We start from the raw sequence: 20496 nt of genomic DNA, 5'->3' as shown, positions 1-20496 counted from the left end.
CTGGAGCAGTTCGCAGGTGAGTGTGAAGCGGCTTGGATGAGAATCAGCACCTCCAAATCTGAGACCATGGTCCTCAGGCAGAAAAGGGTGGCGTGCCCTCTCTAGGTCGGGGTTGAGATCCCGCCCCAAGTGGAGGAGTTCAAGTATCTTGGGGTCTTGTTCACGAGTGAGGGAAGAATGGAACGGGAGATCGACAGGCGGATCGGTGCAGTGTCTGCAGTGACGCAGACTTTGTATCGATGCATTGCGGTAAAGAAGGAGCTAAGCCGAAAGGCGAAGCTCTTGATTTACCGGTCGATCGATGTTCCTACCCTCACCTATGGTCACGAGCTGTGGGTCATGACCGAAAGAAAAAGATCCAGGATACAAGCGGCCGAAATGAGTTTCCTCCGCAGGGTGTCCGGGCTCTCCCTTAGAGATAGGGTGAGAAGCTCGGACATCCGGGAGGATCTCAGAGTTGAGCCGCTGCTCCTCCACATTGAGAGGAGCCATATGAGGTGGCTGGGGCATCTGATTCGGATGTCTCCCAGACACCTCCCTGGTGAGTTGTTCCGGGCACGTCCCACCGGGAGGAGACCCCCGGGATGACCCAGGACACGCTGGAGAGACTCCGTCCTTCGGCTGGCCTGGGAACATCTGGGGATCCCCACTGGAAGAGCTGGATGAAGTGGGTGGGGAGAGGGAAGTCTTGGCATCCCTGCTAAAGCTACTGCCCCCACGACCCGACCTCAGACAAGTGGTAGAAAAAAGGATGGATGGATGAAATACATTCTAATTTAACCATTAAGTTTTGCAGTTCTCTGCATTCAAGAGCAGTGCCAATGTTCAAACTACATCACATTGTGGCTTCCGGTAAGGTTAAATGAACTTTTTTGAATAAAAACAAATTTTCTTCATGAGCACAGGCCTCTTACACGATATGATTGTACATTTAATTTTTAAGTGGTGTAAAATGTTACCACTGCGCGACAGAAATCATTGTGGTCAATAATCAAAGGACACTGCAAGTTTCATGAATTAACCCAACTCAGATAAAGCCCATTTTGAAGTTGCTTGAAATACCAACACAAACCATCAATTAAATTGGACTTAAAGTACAATGGAGATTCCTGTTTTGTTTTTGTTTGTTTTTTTTTAAATACCAGACCCTAGAATATCAGAAACTCCTTTAGCTTTTCTAAACAAACCCAATGCTTATTCTGCAAGAGTTCTTTAATTGAACCAGTTTTCCCCCTCAACATTACAATTTTGATGTACATTTCTAGACAGCACTTGAGCAAAAAACAGTACAAGTTTTAAGTTAAAGGGTTTTATTTAGTAAATCCATGAACATTTTAGAGCGCTTCCATGCCTTCAACAATGTAATGAAACCACATGCATACAACCTATACACAATCTGTCAAGTCATGGCCCATTCAGGTAGTTGGTCCCTCTTGTGGCTGGTGTTCATTTAGTCACCCTGGTGGCCCTTACTGCTCATGTAATCATTCTTGTGACGAAAGGCATCGTTCTGGTAGTCTGAGTCATCCTGGTATCCCTTGCTGCTCATGTTTTGGCTAAAGGAGTCATCCTGGTGACCCTTGCTCATGTTTTGGCTCATCTGATCGTGGCTGAAGGCATAGTCCTGGTGGCCCTTGCTCATGTTTTGGCTCAAGGCATAGTCCTGGTGGCCCTTGCTGCTCATGTTATCATTCTTGTGACTAAAGTCATCGTTCTGGTAGTCTGAGTCATCCTGGTAGCCCTTGGGGGTCATGTTTTGGCTCAAGGAGTCATCCTGGTTGCCCTTGCTGCTCATGTTGAGGCTAGAGTCATCCTGGTGACCCTTGCTCATATTTTGGCTCATCTGGTCGTGGCTCAAGGCATAGTCCTGGTGGCCCTTGCTCATGTTTTGGCTCAAGGCATAGTCCTGGTGGCCCTTGCTGCTCATGTTATCATTCTTGTGACTAAAGGCATCGTTCTGGTAGTCTGAGTCATCCTGGTAGCCCTTGGGGGTCATGTTTTGGCTCATATGGTCGTGGCTAAAGGAGTCATCCTGGTTGCCCTTGCTGCTCATGTTGAGGCTAGAGTCATCCTGGTGACCCTTGCTCATATTTTGGCTCATCTGGTCGTGGCTCAAGGCATAGTCCTGGTGGCCCTTGCTGCTCATGTTATCATTCTTGTGACTAAAGGCATCGTTCTGGTAGTCTGAGTCATCCTGGTAGCCCTTGGGGGTAATGTTTTGGCTCAAGGAGTCATCCTGGTAGCCCTTGCTCATGTTTTGGCTCATCTGGTCGTGGCTCAAGGCATAGTCCTGGTGGCCCTTGCTGCTGATGTTGTGGTTAAAAGAGTCATCCTGGTGACCCTTGCTGCTCATGTTTTGGCTCAAGGCGTAGTCTTGGTGGCCATAACTCACCTTGTCACTCTTTTGGTTGTAGCTCATGTTTTCCTGCTGATGACTGTTGCTCACATTGTGATCCACATTATGGTCATTTCTCATATCATGCTGGAGGTTTTTCCTCACATTGTGATGACTGCCCGACTTTGTTTGGAGCCCTTCGGGTTTGTCCAGTGAAACCTTTCCCACGCCAACAGCAATTTCCACTTCTTTTGCTGCCAGGAGACCTTCACCCCAAAAACAAAAATTTAAAGCATGACTGAAAAGTGACTTAAAGTGATCAACTGCTGTGCCACAGCACTAAAGTGTTCCATGTAATAAATTTTACTCAAAAACGAACATCTGTTCAAATCAAATGCTAGTGATAGCGGCAGGCAGAATAAAATGCAGTTCCACTCAGTGGCACACAAACCTGTTGCCATTCCTACAATGACAGCTTTGTTTAACTCAACAGGCCTCTATGTCATAGTAAATTGAGATAAGATAATTTAGTGTATATACACTTGTGACATTTGTTTGGTGGTGTACAATGATACACACACCTCAACTTGGTTTAATGAAAAAAGGTCAAACACTGGAGTCGAGAACTGAAATCAGCCCAAACTTTCTCACCTTCTTTGGCATGTAGTGCAAACACAGAATCCAAAGACTGGAGAAGTTCAAAAGCCCTCTTAAGTGAAACATCTTCAGGTGACACATCTGTACCAAATGAAAACAAAGTCTTTACATGTCAAACAGATTCACCAATAATGTTCCCACCTAGCGTTTTCATCCACTCAGTATCAGACTCAGCTTGTGTAGAGCCAGCTTGAAGAGAAAACCCTGCAGACACAAACTCATTTGAGAACACAAACCTTCTTTTAACAGAACTTCAGATACAGGGGTGGAGTAATCATCACCTTCAGCAATCAAGACAGCAAACGCCAGCACAAGCCAAAAGGCAGCCATTGCTTCAGGAACAGTTGTGGAGCACCTGGACTTGATGAGCTTTTATAAGAGGTGACTATAGGTGGTGCTAATTGGCTGTAATTAGCACTAGTTGCACCACCTTTGCAACATACCAACAAAAAATAAAACAAAATGTCAGCCTCCATTGTCTTGGATTTAAATTTATGTTGGGCTCATTCTGGCTATTGTATGTAATTATTGTTATCCATCCATCCATCCATCCATTTTCTGAGCCGCTTCTCCTCACTCGGGTCGCGGGAGTGCTGGAGCCTATCCCAGCTATCTTCGGGCAGGAGGCGGGGTACACCCTGAATGGGTTGCCAGCCAATCGCAGGCAACACATAAACAAAAATCCATTTGCACTCACATTCACACCTACGGGCAATTTAGTTGCCAATTAACCTACCACGCATGTTTTTGGGATGTGTCCATAACAGTCCGGATGGTTCTTTTCCTCTTTGGCCCAAAGGACACGACGACCACAATTTCCAAAAACAATTTGAAATGTGGATTCGTCGGACCACAGAACACTTTTCCACTTTGCATCAGTACATCTTAGATGAGCTCGGGCCCAGAGAAGCCGGTGGCATTTCTGGGTGTTGTTGATAAATTGCTTTTGCTTTGCATTGTAGAGTTTCAAGTTGCACTTATGGATGTCGTACCCAACTGTATTTACTGACACTGGTTTTCTGAAATACTCCTGAGCCCATGTGGTGATATCCTTTACACATTGATGTCGGATTTTGATGCAGTCCCACCTGAGGGATCGAAGGTCACGGGCCACGGGTCAATGTTGGTTTTCGGCCTTGCCGCTTACATGCAGTGATTTCTCCAGATTCTCTGACCCTTTTGATGATATTATGGACCACAGATGATAAAATGGTGGCACGGTGGCCGACTGGTTAGAGCGTCAGCCTCACAGTTCTGAGGACCCGGGTTCAATCCCCGGCCCCGCCTGTGTGGAGTTTGCATGTTCTCCCCGTGCCTGCGTGAGCTTTCTCCGGGCACTCCGGTTTCCTCTCACATCCCAAAAACATGCATTAATTGAAGACTCTAAATTGCCCTTAGGTGTGACTGTGAGTCTGAATGGTTGTTTGTTTGTTTGTGCACTGTGATTGGCTGGCAACCAGTTCAGGGTGTACTCCACCTCCTGCCCGATGATAGGCTTCAGCACACCCTAAATTCCTTGCAATTGTACGTTGAGGAACATTGTCCTTAAACTGTGAGACTATTTCCTCAAGCACTTGTTCACAAAGAGGTGAACCTCACTCCATCTCTGCTTGTGAATGACTGAGTCATTCAGGGAAGCTCCTTTTATACCCAATCATGGCACCCACCTGTTCCCAATTAGCCTGTTCACCTGTGGGATGTTCCAAACAGGTGTTTGATGAGCATTCCTCAACTTTCTCAGTCTTTTTTGCCACCTGTCCCAGCTTTTTCGGAACGTGTTGCAGCTATAAAATTCTAAGTTAATGATTATTTGCTAAAAACAATAAAGTTTATCAGTTTGAACATTAAATATCTTGTCTTTGTCGTGTATTCAATTAAATATAGGTTGAACTTGATTTGCAAATCGTTCTGTTTTTATTTATGTTTAACACAACATCCCAACTTCATTGGAATTGGGGTTATATATAATTGATAAAACTTCATTATGGCTTTTCTACTTAAGTACTTTTAAGTCTGTGCTTTTTTCTTTTTTTGTGTGCTCTAGAAAATAGGTAATCAATTTTACACAAAATTGTAATCAAGTTTTTTTTTTTCCTGTTTTCTTATGATTGTCAGCTATGTGTAGGATAAAATATACTCTAAAGTGATTTAAAAAAAAATTCTCATCGCAATGGTTACAATTTGAACATCCAATTTTCCTTTGTAATCTGTGGGTTTTTGTTTCATTAGTGTGGTAGTTTTTGCAACGTTCACTGAATTTGTTAGAAAATTCCATTTTGTGTGCTCAAAAATATCTTGTACAATATGTCATAGGTAAGATCAATTTTGAAAGGAAACTTTTTCTCAATCAAATCTGCACTCATTTTGTGGTTATGTGTTCAATACACATGGAAACAGTATTCTTTTACAGGGTCAACAAATCTTTGTGCTCCCATCTGAGCTACTCTGTAAAACAAGGAGTCATGTTTCTGCAGCATTTCCATGAGTTTGAGTGGCTTATTGCTTTAAACATTTACAGGTGAAAAAAAACATGAAAGGTAAAACAAGATGTACAGTAATTAAACTGACATTGTTAGTTGTACCACAAAGATGCAGAGGTATATTTACCATGACTATTAAAATCTTATTTTATTCTTAAACAGATCCCCAAAACCCACAAAAAAAGAGGTTATCCAGACATTTCAACATGTAAATAAGCACGTCTTTGGGAATTTGAAACTCCTCCTCCAAATTACATTAATCAAACTCAGAAAGCCCTTTGGAAGTTCCTTGAAATACCAAGACAAACGCTCAATTGTCTTGGACTAAGTACAAAACATTACTTTTCATTTTAAATACCAGACCCTGGAATGTAACAAATTCCTTGATCTTTTCTAACGTTTATTGTGCAAAAGTGTTCACTTTAAGTACCCCCCCTAATCCCAAGATTACAATTTTGATGCACCCATTACATTTCTGCACAGCATGAGCTTTTTTAAAAAAAAAAAAAAAGTACAAGTATCAAGGGAAAGCGTTTTATTGAGTAATTAATTACATGAACAGTTGAGCTCTTCAATGCCTTCACTAATGCAATGAAACCACCTACATCAAACAAACTTCACACCATCTGTCAAGTCATCAAGGCTCAGTCGGGTAGCTGTTGGTCCCACTAGTGGCTGTTGCTCATGTAGTCATGGCTCATGGAGTCATGCTGGTAGCCCTTGCTGCTCATCTGGTCGTGGCTCAAGGAATCATCCTGGTAGTCTGCATCATCCTGGTGGCTCTTGCTGCTCATGTTTTGGCTCAAGGCGTAGTCCTGGTGGCCATGACTCACCTTGTCACTTGAGTCACTCTTTTGGTTGTAGTGCATTTTTTCCTGTTGATGGCTGTTGCTCACGTTGTGATGCACATGGTCATTTCTCATATTGTAGCTTGCGTCGCTCAGGTCATGCTGGAGGTTTTTGCTCACATTGTGATGACTGCCCGATTTTGTTTGGAGCCCTTTGGGTTTGTGCAGTAAAACATTTCCCAGGCCAAGAGCTGCATCAATTTCCACTTCTTTCGCTGCCAGGTGACCTTCAACCAAAAAAAAATAATGACATTTCAAATAAATTTAAAGCATGACTGAAAATAGACTAAGGGATAATCAACTGCTGTGCCACAGCACTTCAGTGTTCATTTAATCATAATCAGAAAGTTTACTCCAAAATGAACAATCAAATGCTAGGGACAACAGCAGGCAGAATAAAACGCAGTTCCGCTCAGTGGCATACAACCTGTGCATAAACCTGTTGACATTCATACAATGACAACTTTGTTTAACTCAACAGGCCTCTATTTCATAGTAAATTGAGAGAAGATAATTCAGTGTATATCCACTTGTGACCTTTGTTTGGTGGTGTACAGTGATAGACACAACCAAACTTGGTTCATTGAAAAAGGTCAAACACTGGAGTAGAGAACTGAAAGCAGCCCAAACTTTCTCACCTTCTTTGGCATGTAGCGCCAACACAGAATCCAAAGACTGGAGAAGTTCAAAAGCACTCTTAAGTGAAACATCTTCAGGAGACACATCTGTACCAAATGAAAACAAAGTCTTAACATGTCAAACAGATTTAATTCACCAATAATGCTCTCACCTGGCATTTTCTTCAGCTCAGTATCAGACTCAGCTTGTGTAGAGCCAGCGGGAAAAGAAAACCCTGCAGACACAAACTCATTTCAGGACACAAACCTTCTTTTAACAGAACTTCAGATACAGGGGGGGGGGGGGGGTTATCATCACCTTCAGCAATCAAGACAGCAAGCGCCAGCACAACCAAAAGCCAAAAGGCAGCCATTGCTTCAGGACCAGTTGTCAAGCAGCTAGACTTGATGAGCTTTTATAAGAGGTGACCACAGCTAGTGCTAATTGGCTCTAATTAGCACCAGTTGTACCACCTGTGCAACATAGCGACAAAAAAATAAAACAAAATGTCAACCTCCATTGTCTTGGATTTAAATTTATGTTGGGCTCCTTCTGGTTATTGTATGTCATTATTATTATTATTTTTTTTTTTATTATTGTCTAGATTTTTTTTTAAAAGACTGAATTTCAGAAATTCTCACACCTTGGATTCTGCATTTGATAAAAATTGGTAGAAAACTGAATAAAGTTGGAGTTTGCAGTTACTCCCCCTGCTGACGTGGTTTCTCATGTGGTGACAAAAAGTAACAAAAAAATTATACTTTGGAAGTGTACTTAAGATTTTTCAGCTTTATATAATTTACTTCTCTGACAACTTTTTTTTCCTGTCCTGTTCGGCTGTTAGGTCAAGCAGAATGGAAAATCTGTAGCCCTTTTATGCTGGAACAGTTTTACTGGGTCACAGTGGTGTTTTAACAATGAAACATTAAATATGAGTGTGGCATGGGGCTGCCGTGCTACACCCTGTGACGGAAGGACAGGACAAGATAGAACAGGACAAGGACAGAAGAAGAAGCATGCAGGACAAGGGTCGTGAACCCGGCTGTACAACTGAAGTGTGGTGGGATTAATTATCCATCCATCCATTTTCTGAGCCGCTTCTCCTCACTAGGGTCGCGGGCATGCTGCAGCCTATCCCAGCTATCATCGGGCAGGAGGCGGGGTACACCCTGAACTGGTTGCCAGCCAATCGCAGGGCACATATAAACAAATAACCATTCACACTCACATTCACACCTACGGGCAATTTAGAGTCTCCAATTCATGCATGTTTTTGGGATGTGGGAGGAAACCGGAGCGCCCGGAGAAAACCCACGCAGGCACGGGGAGAACATGCAAACTCCACACAGGCGGGGTCAGGGATTGAACCCCGGACCTCAGAACTTTGAGGCAGACGCTCTAACCTGTCGAACACCGTGCCACCGGGATTAATTATGTAAATGATAAAAGTCTACAGGACGAGAGTATAAGTGAGGGGATGCACAAGCGATTTGCGATTTGTCGCAGAAAGTGCGTGACCCCACACCCAATGAAAGAGTCCTAGGGGTGTGTGCCTGCGGATACATGCAAGTGAATTGACACCGTTTTACATGCAGAAAGACTGACAGAAGTGTCCTGTAATTGCTGTGGCCCCACCCAATCAATTGAGGGGCGGGGTCAGGCCCAGGGGTCCAGCCAAAAGCAGCCCGGTGGACGGGACACGTCCCACACCGAGGGACCCAGGGCGCTTCGCCGGCCCCACCGAGGTGCCCCGACAACTGGCCACCCAGCGAGGGCCGCGGGGACCCAATGCCACCCCCCCCTGCAGCCAGTCCCCGTCCAACTCTGACAACTTTTATTCCCTATATTGACAAATGGGGTTCATTACTATTACATTTTTCAACCTCAACGGATGACAACGGGAAATATAAAAGTAAAACATTAACTGCAACACATTTGGAAATGTAGGATATTCCCCATCCATGGCTTTATTTATTTATTTAGTTATTTATTGTTATTTAAAAAATGGGTATTGTATCTATCCATTTTCTGACCCGCTTCTCCTCACTAGGGTCGCGGGCGTGCTGGAGCCGATCCCAGCTGTCATCGGGCAGGAGGCGGGGTACACCCTGAACTGGTTGCCAACCAATCACAGGACACATACAAACAAATAACCATTCGCACTCACATTCACACCTACGGGTAATTTAGAGTCTCCAATTCATGCATGTTTTTGGGATGTGGGAGGAAACCCGAGTGCCCGGAGAAAACCCACGCAGGCACGGGGAGAACATGCAAACTCCACTCAGAAGGGGCCGGGGATTGAACCCAGGTCCTCAGAACTGTGAGGCTGACGCTCTAACCAGTCGGCCGCCTGGGTATTGTATATAATTGATAAAAAGTCATTATGGCTTTTCTACTTAAGTACATTAAGTGCTTTTTACTTTGCTTAAGTACAGGAATGGAATCACGACTTCTTTTTTTTCCTGCTTTAAGTAGGGTGTGAGTAGGCTACCTCTGGTTTTTCATCCTTCTCATGAGGGAGCAGAGTCTGGGTTCTCTGAGGTGGGCTCTCCTATATCTGGGGTTGAGGTCACCGAGGTGGTTAAAAAGCTCCTCGGTGGAAGGGCCCCGGGAGTGGATGAGATTTTCCCGGAGTTCCTAAAGGCTTGTTGCTGCAACATCGCGTGAACATCAGGGACAGTGCCTCTGGATTGGCAGACTGGGGTGGTGGTCCCCCTTTTTAAGAAGGGGGACCAGAAGGTGTGTTCCAACTACAGGGGGATCACACTCCTCAGCCTATTCAGGGGTGCTGGAGAGGAGGGTCCATCGGGAGGTTGAATCTCAGATTCAGGAGGACCAGTGTGGTTTTCGTCCTGGCCGTGGAACAGTGGACCAGCTCTACACCCTCGGCAGGGTCCTCGAGGGTGCATGGGAGTTCACCCAACCAGTCTACATGTGTTTTGTGGACTTGGAGAAGGCGTTCGACCATTTCCCTCTGGGGGTCCTGTGGGGGGTGCTTCGGGAGTATGGGGTACCGAACCCCCTGTTACGGGCTGTTCGATCCTTGTATGACCGGAGTCAGAGTTTGGTCCGCATATCCGGCAGTAAGTCAGACTCGTTCCCAGTGAGGGTTGGACTCCGCCAAGGCTGCCCTTTGATCCTGTTCATAACTTTTATGGACAGAATTTCAAGGCGCAGCCGAGGCGTAGAGGGGATCCAGTTTGGTGGCCTCAGTATTGCATATCTGCTTTTTGCAGATGATGTGGTTGTGTTGGCTTCATCAAGCCGTGACCTCCAGCTCTCACTGGAGCAGTTCGCAGGTGAGTGTGAAGCGGCTTGGATGAGAATCAGCACCTCCGAATCTGAGACCATGGTCCTCAGTCGGAAAAGGGTGGCGTGCCCTCTCTAGGTCAGGGATGAGATCCTGCCCCAAGTGGAGGGGTTCAAGTATCTTGGGGTCTTGTTCACGAGTGAGGGAAGAATGGAACGGGAGATCAAAAGGCGGATCGGTGCAGCGTCTGCAGTGACGCAGACTTTGTATCGATGCGTTGGGGTAAAGAAGGAGCTAAGCCGAAAGGCGAAGCTCTTGATTTACCGGTCGATCGATGTTCCTACCCTCACCTATGGTCACGAGCTGTGGGTCATGACAGAAAGAAAAAGATCCAGGATACAAGCGGCCGAAATGAGTTTCCTCCGCAGGGTGTCCGGGCTCTCCCTTCGAGATAGGGTGAGAAGCTCAGTCATCCGGGAGGATCTCAGAGTAGAGCCGCTGCTCCTCCACATCCAGAGGAGCCAGATGAGGTGGCTGGGGCATCTGATTCGAATGTCTCCCAGACGCCTCCCTGGTGAGGTGTTCCGGGAGGAGACCCCGGGGACGACCCAGGACACGCTGGAGAGACTCCTTCCTTCGGCTGGCCTGGGAACGCCTTGGGATCCCCACTGGAAGAGCTGGATGAAGTGGGTGGGGAGAGGGAAGTCTTGGCATCCCTGCTAAAGCTACTGCCCCCACGACCCGACCTCAGACAAGTGGTAGAAAAAAGGATGGATGGATGAAATACATTCTAATTTAACCATTAAGTTTTGCAGTTCTCTGCATTCAAGAGCAGTGCCAATGTTCAAACTACATCACATTGTGGCTTCCGGTAAGGTTAAATGAACTTTTTTGAATAAAAACAAATTTTCTTCATGAGCACAGGCCTCTTACACGATATGATTGTACATTTAATTTTTAAGTGGTGTAAAATGTTACCACTGCGCGACAGAAATCATTGTGGTCAATAATCAAAGGACACTGCAAGTTTCATGAATTAACCCAACTCAGATAAAGCCCATTTTGAAGTTGCTTGAAATACCAACACAAACCATCAATTAAATTGGACTTAAAGTACAATGGAGATTCCTGTTTTTTTTTTTTTTTTTTTTTTTTTAAATACCAGACCCTAGAATATCAGAAACTCCTTTAGCTTTTCTAAACAAACCCAATGCTTATTCTGCAAGAGTTCTTTAATTGAACCAGCTTTCCCCCTCAACATTACAATTTTGATGTACATTTCTAGACAGCACTTGAGCAAAAAACAGTACAAGTTTTAAGTTAAAGGGTTTTATTTAGTAAATCCATGAACATTTTAGAGCGCTTCCATGCCTTCAATAATGCAATGAAACATACAACCTATACACAACCTGTCAAGTCATCATGGCCCATTCAGGTAGTTGGTCCCTCTTGTGGCTGATGCTCATTTATTCACCCTGGTGGCCCTTACTGCTCATGTAATCATTCTTGTGACTAAAGGCATCGTCCTGGTTGTCTGAGTCATCCTCGGAGACCTTGCTGCTCATGTTTTGGCCAAAGGAGTCATCCTGGTGACCCTTGCTCATGTTTTGGCTCATCTGGTCATGGCTCAAGGCATAGTCCTGGTGGCCCTTGCTCATGTTTTGGCTCATCTGATCGTGGCTCAAGGCATCGTCCTGGTGGCCCTTGCTGCTCATGTTATCATTCTTGTGACTAAAGGCATCGTTCTGGTAGTCTGAGTCATCCTGGTAGCCCTTGGGGGTCATGTTTTGGCTCAAGGAGTCATCCTGGTAGCCCTTGCTCATGTTTTGGCTCATCTGGTCATGGCTCAAGGCATAGTCCTGGTGGCCCTTGCTGCTGATGTTGTGGTTAAAAGAGTCATCCTGGTGACCCTTGCTGCTCATGTTTTGGCTCAAGGCGTAGTCTTGGTGGCCATAACTCACCTTGTCACTCTTTTGGTTGTAGCTCATGTTTTCCTGCTGATGACTGTTGCTCACATTGTGATCCACATTATGGTCATTTCTCATATCATGCTGGAGGTTTTTCCTCACATTGTGATGACTGCCCGACTTTGTTTGGAGCCCTTCGGGTTTGTCCAGTGAAACCTTTCCCACGCCAACAGCAATTTCCACTTCTTTTGCTGCCAGGAGACCTTCACCCCAAAAACAAAAATTTAAAGCATGACTGAAAAGTGACTTAAAGTGATCAACTGCTGTGCCACAGCACTAAAGTGTTCCATGTAATAAATTTTACTCAAAAACGAACATCTGCTCAAATCAAATGCTAGTGATAGCGGCAGGCAGAATAAAATGCAGTTCCACTCAGTGGCACACAAACCTGTTGCCATTCCTACAATGACAGCTTTGTTTAACTCAACAGGCCTCTATGTCATAGTAAATTGAGATAAGATAATTTAGTGTATATACACTTGTGACATTTGTTTGGTGGTGTACAATGATACACACACCTCAACTTGGTTTAATGAAAAAAGGTCAAACACTGGAGTCGAGAACTGAAATCAGCCCAAACTTTCTCACCTTCTTTGGCATGTAGTGCAAACACAGAATCCAAAGACTGGAGAAGTTCAAAAGCCCTCTTAAGTGAAACATCTTCAGGTGACACATCTGTACCAAATGAAAACATAGTCTTTACATGTCAAACAGATTCACCAATAATGTTCTCACCTAGCGTTTTCATCCACTCAGTATCAGACTCAGCTTGTGTAGAGTCAGCGGGAAAAGAAAACCCTACAGACACAAACTCATTTGAGAACACAAACCTTCTTTTAACAGAACTTCAGATACAGGGGTGGAGTAATCATCACCTTCAGCAATCAAGACAGCAAACGCCAGTACAAGCCAAAAGGCAGCCATTGCTTCAGGAACAGTTGTCAAGTAGTTGGACTTGATGAGCTTTTATAAGAGGTGACTACAGCTGGTGCTAATTGGCTCTAATTAGCACCAGTTGCACCACCTTTGCAACATACCTACAAAAATAAAACAAAATGTCAGCCTCCATTGTCTTGGATTTAAATTTATGTTGGGCTCACTCTGGCTATTGTATGTAATTATTGTTATCCATCCATCCATCCATTTTCTGAGCCGCTTCTCCTCACTTGGGTTGCGGGAGTGCTGGAGCCTATCCCAGCTATCTTCGGGCAGGAGGAGGGGTACACCCTGAATGGGTTGCCAGCCAATTGCAGGGCATACATAAACAAACATCCATTTGCACTCACATTCACACCTACGGTTACAATTAACCTATCACGCATGTTTTTGGGATGTGGGAGGAAACCGGAGTGCCTGGAGAAAACCCACGGAGGCACGGGTAGAACATGGAAACTCCACACAGGCGGGGTCGGGGATTGAACCCCAGTCCTCAGAACTGTGAGGCAGACGCTCTAACCATTATTGTTATTATCCATCCATCCATCCATCCATTTTCTGAGCCGCTTCTCCTCACTAGGGTCGCGGGCATGCTGGAGCCTATCTCAGCTGTCATCGGGCAGGAGGCGGGGTACACCCTGAACTGGTTGCCAGCCAATCGCAGGGCACATATAAACACATTACCATTCGCACTCACATTCACACCTATGGGCAATTTAGAGTCTCCAATTCATGCATGTTTTTGGGATGTGGGAGGAAACCGGAGCGCCCGGAGAAAACCCACGCAGGCACGGGGAGAACATGCAAACTCCACACAGGCGGGGCCGGGGATTGAACCCGGGTCCTCAGAACTGTGAGGCTGACGCTGTAACCAGTTGGCCGCCTGGGTATTGTATATAATTGATAAAAAATCATTATGGCTTTTCTACTTCAGTACATCAAGTGCTTTTTACTTTGCTTAAGTACAGGAATGGAATCACGACTTCTTTTTTTTCCCTGCTTTAAGTAGGGTGTGAGTCGGCTACCTCTGGTTTTCTCCAGTCACTCCAGCTTCTTCCAACATTCTAAAAACATGCGTTAGGTTAATTTAAGACGGTAATTTGTCCATCAGTGTGTTAGTGTGAATGGTTGGTTGTCTATGTGTGCCCCGTGATTGGCTGGCAACCAGTCCAGGGTGGACCTCACCTGTCGCTCTAAGCCAGCTGGGATAGGCTCCAGCTCTACTGTGACCCTGCGGACAAGCTCTGTAGAAAATAGGTAATCAATTTTGCACAAATAAAATTGTAATCAAGGTTTTTCTTTTCCTGTTTTCACATGATTGTCAGCTATGTGTAGGATAAAATATACTCTTAAGTGATTTAAACATGTTTTTTTCTGTGGAAATAATTTTTTTTTTTTAATTGTAATGATTACAATTTAAACATCCAATTTTCCTTTGTAATCTGTGGTTTTTGTTTCATTAGTGTGGTAGTTTTTGTAACGTTCACTGAATTTGTTAGAAAATTACAGTTTGTGTGCGCTCATTAAAAATATCATTTGCAGTCTATGGACCACATTTGTAGGAATCTTGTACAATATGGCATAGGTAAGATTAATTGTGAAAGGAAACATTTTTTTGCCAATCAAATTCACACTCATTTATTTTGTGGTTATGAATGTTTTCAATACACGTGGAAACAGTATTCTTTTACAGGGTCAACGAATCTTTTGTTCTCCCATCTGAGCTACTTTGGAAAACAAGGAGTCATATTTCTGCAGCCAGTCTCCATATGAGTTTGAGTGGCTTATTGCTTTATTCTTTTTAAACATTTACGGGTGAAAAAAACACAACTGAAAGGTAAAACTAATCATTAAAACAAGATGTACAGTAATTAAACAGTGACAGTGATGACATTGTTAGTTGTACCACAAAGATGCAGAGGCCTATTATATTAACCATGATAAAGGCATTTTTATTAAAATCTTATTCCTCATTTTATTCTCAAACGGAACCCCAAAACACATAAAAAAGGAGATAAGTGGTGTGACCACCAGACATTTCTCAGCATTTCAACATGTACGTATGCTCATCAGTATATGCCATAGGTTTGCTCCTTTCCATCTCTGTATCTGTCCAGGTAGCGCAGGGGTTGTCCGTGGGGGTATTTCACTTGCGGTGGATGGTAAACTGGAGGACGGATGAATTCAAACACTGGCTCTCGCATGTCTGCAGGTGAAGATATCCATAATTAGACATCAGTGATAAGTAATGATACACTCACAAGACTTGTTTTGGATGCTGCGGTTTAGGTTTAGTGTTACGAACTGAGGGTGTTGTCAAAGGTGCTGGTGACAGATTCATCCCATTGGCACTGGAAGAACGCCAGACCAGCTGGTGTCATGCTGTCCTGGTGTTTTCTGTAGAAATCCACTGTTTTGAATGTACGGTCTACCAGTGAATGACTACAAAAAAGAGGCAAACATTGCTATTGTTATTTGTTATGTATGGGAAAAAATGTCACTTCGTTGTGAGATCTCAATGTCCACCCACGTGATGGGAGGCAAAGGTCGTGCAGTTGCTCACCATGGCGACGGCCTCAAATCCTCCTGGAAGCGTATGGGCCCCTCCTGCTGGAAAAGGATGTAAATGTAGCGGTGGAAGCCCGTTCCTCTTGCAGGAAAAGGAGGCAGATAGTGACATAGTTCTTCTCCAGCCTGCACTGCTCCGCCTGGTATGTTCCCACTGTGGAAACACGAGTCAGTCATCGTCCCACGTTATCACGCATAGTTGCTGTCGAATCAAAAGCATGTACAGTGCGACGCCGCTACATTGCGGGTCTAATTACAAAAACATTCTGTGTTCCCCACACAATGACGAACAGATGCTATCACTGAAATAGTTGAAAACGTTTTAAATATTAATGCATACTGAGCTATTTGTTCAGATAAAACTTATTCCATGTTGGGAAATACACATTTCATGTTATAATATGCAATTCAGTCAAAATTACAGTGAATACTCGCCCAGTCACAATTCACCATTTGCAAATTCAACTACTGTATTTCAGTCCCCCCGTCCCCTCAATTTATTAGCTTTTCTGAAGCTCAGTTTTTTTTAACGTAATATTTAGACTTTACACCAATCTGATCTGCGTTATCGGTATCGGCCGATAATTAGCATTTTATGCTGATCGGCTTTCATGTCATAAGTCGCCGATCCGATCAATGACGTCATCGATCGGCTCCGCACAAGACATTTAACTCCGTGTCTTCGTCGCGTATGAATCCAAAAGCTAGTTTATTTTTAGCCTTGTCACGTGTCTTGTTGCGCAGTTCTGTAACTATCTGACGGCCCATAAAGTTTTTTCAATCTTGTCACTGAGAAACTATTTTGCGGTGTCTCAGAAAAACAACACGTAAGTTATTTGCAGTCTGTGCACAACTGAAGTACGTCGTGGGGAACGTCATCTAAATGCTTCAGCACAAATTTGATCGCGCACCTGAAGAATGTACACGAGGAGGAGCATGCCGCGTTCAAGCAACGCAGCGTGGGGGAGAGAAAAGTGTCAAACGGACACTCTGGACAACACCCGTCCATATAGCCGGGACAGTGAGAAAGTTAGAGTAACCATGTCATTAACAGTATTTATTTAAGTAATTCAATTGCAATAAAGTAATTTAATTACAGTAAGTAAGCACCCATTATTTCTGTAAATTGTAATGTTGATTTAACCTAAACTTATGTCAGTGGCCAATCCTTGAATGCCCCCTAGAGGTCATTGGTGTTTTAAATTTTGTCTAAAATGCTAGAGAATAATTTGAGCTGGGACGGGCGGCTCCAGCACGCCCGCAACCCTTGTGAGGATAAGCTGTCCAGAAAATGGATGGATACAGTATACAGTACACAAATATATACAATAAATGAACAAGTCATGTAAACAGACACATTGCTCCATCTTGTGATCGGATCGGTTATCGTTTTTTTTTACTTGCATATCGGTGATCGGCCCCAAAAATCCTGATCGTGTAAAGTCTAGTAATATTGTAAGATGATGTTTATTTATTTATTGGGGTGGTTGTGGTGGTAGTGGGGGGGTCAATACCTGTAGTCGGTCTTGGTACCTAATCGTCTGTGCAGGTTCACAGTCTTCAACCTGCATTGTAAATGACATTTGCAAACATCCATCCATCCATCCATTTACTGAGCCGCTTCTCCTCACTAGGGTCGCGGGCGTGCTGGAGCCTATCCCAGCTGTCATCGGGCAGGAGGCGGGGTACACCCTGAACTGGTTGCCAGCCAGTCGCAGGGCACATACAAACAAACAACCATTCGCACTCACATTCATACCTACGGGCAATTTAGAGTCTTCAATTAACCTACCATGCATGTTTTTGGGATGTGGGAGTGCCCGGAGAAATCCCACGCAGGCATGGGGAGAACATGCAAACTCCACACAGGTGGGGTCGGGGATTGAACCCCAGTCCTCAGAACTGTGAGGCAGACGCTCTAACCAGGCGCCCACCGTGCCGCCGATAAATAAGCAATCATTGATAAATAAAAGTAGCAAGCGACATTTAGATCATTGTAATGGAGTAAAAGTAGCGTTACTTCTTAACAGCAGAAGCGGCAGAAGTGTTTTTTTCTGGTCTCGTCAACTCCTGTGACAGGCGGAACCTCAAGCCAATGCGCTCCCATATTTTTCCGCCACGGAGTAATATTCACAATTACATCCGTGTGTGGATGGTGGATGTGTGGAATGGCTCTAGCTGCAAGTGTTCAAAGAGTACGAAACAGTCTATGATGACTCATCTAATCTATACGTGTCAAGTAAATGGCCTATTTTGAGTTCAAAACGGCGAATTCTGCCGAAAGGCAACTGATTTGCATGTATGCGATTTCTGATTACTGTGTTTTGGAGCAAGCCTTTCTGCAAGTATGCCCCATTTTTACATAACAGTGGGGCTAATATACTTAATAACTGCCCGCATGCCATGTTTCTACATCCATTACATGATCAGCTCAGCAGTTTTTAACTTTTCCACACTTCAACACTGAAGTATGCTTACACAAAAGCATTTGATGGTTGTAAAATGAAATCAAAATATCACTCAAATGACTTACACAAGCCAGTGCAGGTATTCAGCTTCATTATCGAGAAGATGCTCATCTGAAAAACACAAAAACATGTTTGATATGGAACAATAATAGTTCCATGTATTGGTAGACTGTAGCTGCATTATATTGAAACGTGCAGCCTGACCTGGTGAGGTGAGCAAGAGGGTCCAAAGCGAACCCTCATCGGCATTAAAGCTGACCACAGGAGCAGATGCCGCCTGGGTGAGAAAGTCAAACAAGTGGAAAGAAAATGTATTAAGGCCAAAGAAGACATTGCAAGAATCCATTTTTATACTGCTCATACTTCTGTCGGTGTCAGAGGATTCCCATAATGCACTTGACCACTCGTTCCCTGGCTATAGCAGATCCGTAGAGGTATTTGAGGCAGGAAATACGCCATAGGGAAAAGATCCCTGAAGACCCCATAGTGGTCTGCCAGTCTTCTTATATGAAAGGGACCACTGCTCTTCTCCCATATTTCCTGCACTCGATCCACAGATATCTTGACTGAGCGAGAAAAAGAGATCATTAAATTACAAACATTGTTCACAGTTGTCCATCCATTCATCTTCTATACCACTTATCCTCACGCAATACACTGGATAGCTCTATTCTGCTCCGTATGACACTAGCATTTAAAAGAGAGATTCTTCCATCCCATATTAAAAAGAATAAACACTTGTGTGATAAGAATATAAATGAGTTCATGAGGCCATTAAATTTACCAACATTGAGAAACTTAAAAAAAAAAAGAAAAAAAAAAAGGATGACAGTTGAATGAAAACATTGAAAACAAAACAAAATTGAATTGAAAACATTTCCTGTAAAGTTTACAGTTTGAAACAAACCATGCATGTTCCAATTAGTTATTTTGGTAGAATTAAAAAAATAAAGAAAGAAAGAAAAATCACAAGAAATTCAGTACCATCGTGATTGAACCTACATGTGCGCAAACGACTGGCCCTCTCCAGTTCGATATTATTCTTGTTCTCCTTCATCACCTGCCTCCTCTCCCTCAGTTCGTCGGTTCTAGAGTGTCGATACCGAGGTAGTCCGATATTCACCTGTGCTGCACCTGACAAAACACACAGGTCACAAAAATATGAAGGCTTAAGCAGGGGTACACACATACTGACTTTTAAAATCTTAACGATAATTGGACTAAATTTGAGCATTTTTCCCCCCCTTCCAATTCAAGTCAGCAAATGTATGACTGTCATTATGGCTCAAAACTAATTTCCTGACCAAATAATCTTGTCGCTCTCATCGTCACGATAACCAATTAGGTAGCGACTTGAATCTCGCACTGTTGCCGCACACCAATGGAGGAGCGACTGGTGGTGTTGAGTGTTTGTACATCTCCCAAGTCAGTTAAAATGTTAACTGTACTATCCCCCACTTTACAAGTGTAATATGGCGGCATCCTTTCTTGTTTCTCACCATGTTCCGGATCCTCTTTCTCCATATAGCCGTGATAGGTCTTCCACCAGACCAGCTTGTTCTTCGCGTCTTCAGCCTGTCTGAAGTAACGGTTGTAGCTGCGATATTTCTCTATTGTGTCAATGTTTTGAACATCAATGTCTTCATTCGGCATCGGGCCCAAGGGAGGTCTCCGTCGATAGAGGAACGCTGTTATGTGGAAACCCACAAATACTGTAGTTAGTTTCCTGTACACCTTGGAAAAGCAAGCTTTCTGAGATTACATTGCTCTTTCAACTATTGATTTGTGCACATTTGTATCGATTTATATGAGCTTTATCTAGAGCTCAGTGTAAATCAAGCTGAATTAAATGACTGTTTTTAATGGAGAAGCGTGAAAGGTTTCCACACTCCATTAAACAGCACTATTCAATCAAGACAAGCGTTGAAACTAAAACCCATAGTAGGTCACAGCTCATTCTTGTTTTGGCGTTAATTTCAATGACCATGAAACGACATTTCACTTAATAAACTACCGAAAATGGAATTATTTCACTTCTTGAATTTGACTAAAAGTCGGTTTTAAAATACCGGACGAGCGAATGTAACCGCAGGATTTGACTCCAAGCAGTATGCACACGCTGCACTACATAAGTGCACGCACCAAGAGGTATATTTTGAAAATAACATAACATTTAAAAAAACAGGCAAAAAACTGCCTAAGTGTCAGTATTTGTACCTGTTGTGACAAAAGTCCTTGCATTGTTGACCCTTAAATAAAAACAATTCCGAAGCACACCAGCAGACACTGTGCGCAGCGCCATCTTGGATGGCGCTACGGTGGCCGAGAAAAAATAAGTTCATGATCACTCGTTTTTAGTAGGTGTA

At 43.9% G+C, this 20496-nt stretch overlaps 4 protein-coding genes across 9 annotated transcripts; all 4 read right to left on the bottom strand.

Moving 5' to 3' along the window:
* Positions 1–1293: 1293 nt before the first annotated feature.
* On the bottom strand, positions 1294–3426 carry LOC133469579 (filaggrin-like). Of its 3 annotated transcripts, XM_061756814.1 has the most exons (4): positions 3274–3426; positions 3134–3196; positions 2987–3073; positions 1294–2601 (listed from the first exon to the last, which is right to left on the bottom strand). In XM_061756814.1, the coding sequence occupies exons 1-4, from the start codon at positions 3320–3322 to the stop codon at positions 1451–1453; spliced, it is 1350 nt and encodes a 449-aa protein (XP_061612798.1). In that variant the 5' UTR covers positions 3323–3426; the 3' UTR covers positions 1294–1450. The 3 variants fall into 3 exon arrangements, with proteins under 3 accessions (XP_061612798.1, XP_061612800.1, XP_061612799.1); XM_061756816.1 differs by lacking the exon at positions 2987–3073; XM_061756815.1 differs by lacking the exon at positions 3134–3196 and having other exon boundaries at positions 3229–3360.
* Positions 3427–5992: 2566 nt separating this feature from the next.
* LOC133469581 (uncharacterized) lies at positions 5993–7386 on the bottom strand. The gene is made up of 4 exons (XM_061756820.1): positions 7257–7386; positions 7111–7173; positions 6959–7045; positions 5993–6547 (listed from the first exon to the last, which is right to left on the bottom strand). The coding sequence occupies exons 1-4, from the start codon at positions 7309–7311 to the stop codon at positions 6141–6143; spliced, it is 612 nt and encodes a 203-aa protein (XP_061612804.1). The 5' UTR covers positions 7312–7386; the 3' UTR covers positions 5993–6140.
* A 4131-nt stretch (positions 7387–11517) lies between these two features.
* LOC133469580 (filaggrin-like) lies at positions 11518–13189 on the bottom strand. Of its 3 annotated transcripts, XM_061756817.1 has the most exons (4): positions 13034–13188; positions 12894–12956; positions 12747–12833; positions 11523–12361 (listed from the first exon to the last, which is right to left on the bottom strand). In XM_061756817.1, the coding sequence occupies exons 1-4, from the start codon at positions 13080–13082 to the stop codon at positions 11658–11660; spliced, it is 903 nt and encodes a 300-aa protein (XP_061612801.1). In that variant the 5' UTR covers positions 13083–13188; the 3' UTR covers positions 11523–11657. The 3 variants fall into 3 exon arrangements, with proteins under 3 accessions (XP_061612803.1, XP_061612802.1, XP_061612801.1); XM_061756819.1 differs by lacking the exon at positions 12747–12833 and having other exon boundaries at positions 11518–12361; positions 13034–13189; XM_061756818.1 differs by lacking the exon at positions 12894–12956 and having other exon boundaries at positions 11521–12361; positions 12989–13122.
* A 1527-nt stretch (positions 13190–14716) lies between these two features.
* On the bottom strand, positions 14717–20478 carry mrpl38 (mitochondrial ribosomal protein L38). Of its 2 annotated transcripts, none has more exons than XM_061756812.1 (9): positions 20348–20478; positions 19630–19818; positions 19115–19264; positions 18494–18696; positions 18335–18407; positions 18196–18241; positions 15658–15816; positions 15400–15536; positions 14717–15300 (listed from the first exon to the last, which is right to left on the bottom strand). In XM_061756812.1, exons 1-9 carry the CDS (start codon positions 20430–20432, stop codon positions 15164–15166), a joined length of 1179 nt encoding a protein of 392 aa, XP_061612796.1. In that variant the 5' UTR covers positions 20433–20478; the 3' UTR covers positions 14717–15163. The 2 variants fall into 2 exon arrangements, with proteins under 2 accessions (XP_061612796.1, XP_061612797.1); XM_061756813.1 differs by having other exon boundaries at positions 19133–19264.
* Positions 20479–20496: the final 18 nt, after the last annotated feature.

Source organism: Phyllopteryx taeniolatus, chromosome 19 (genome assembly GCF_024500385.1).
Source record: "Phyllopteryx taeniolatus isolate TA_2022b chromosome 19, UOR_Ptae_1.2, whole genome shotgun sequence".
NCBI classification, from domain to species: Eukaryota; Metazoa; Chordata; class Actinopteri; order Syngnathiformes; family Syngnathidae; genus Phyllopteryx; species Phyllopteryx taeniolatus.
Note: the sequence above shows the minus strand (reverse complement) of the source record. Positions and strands in the feature narration are given on the sequence as shown.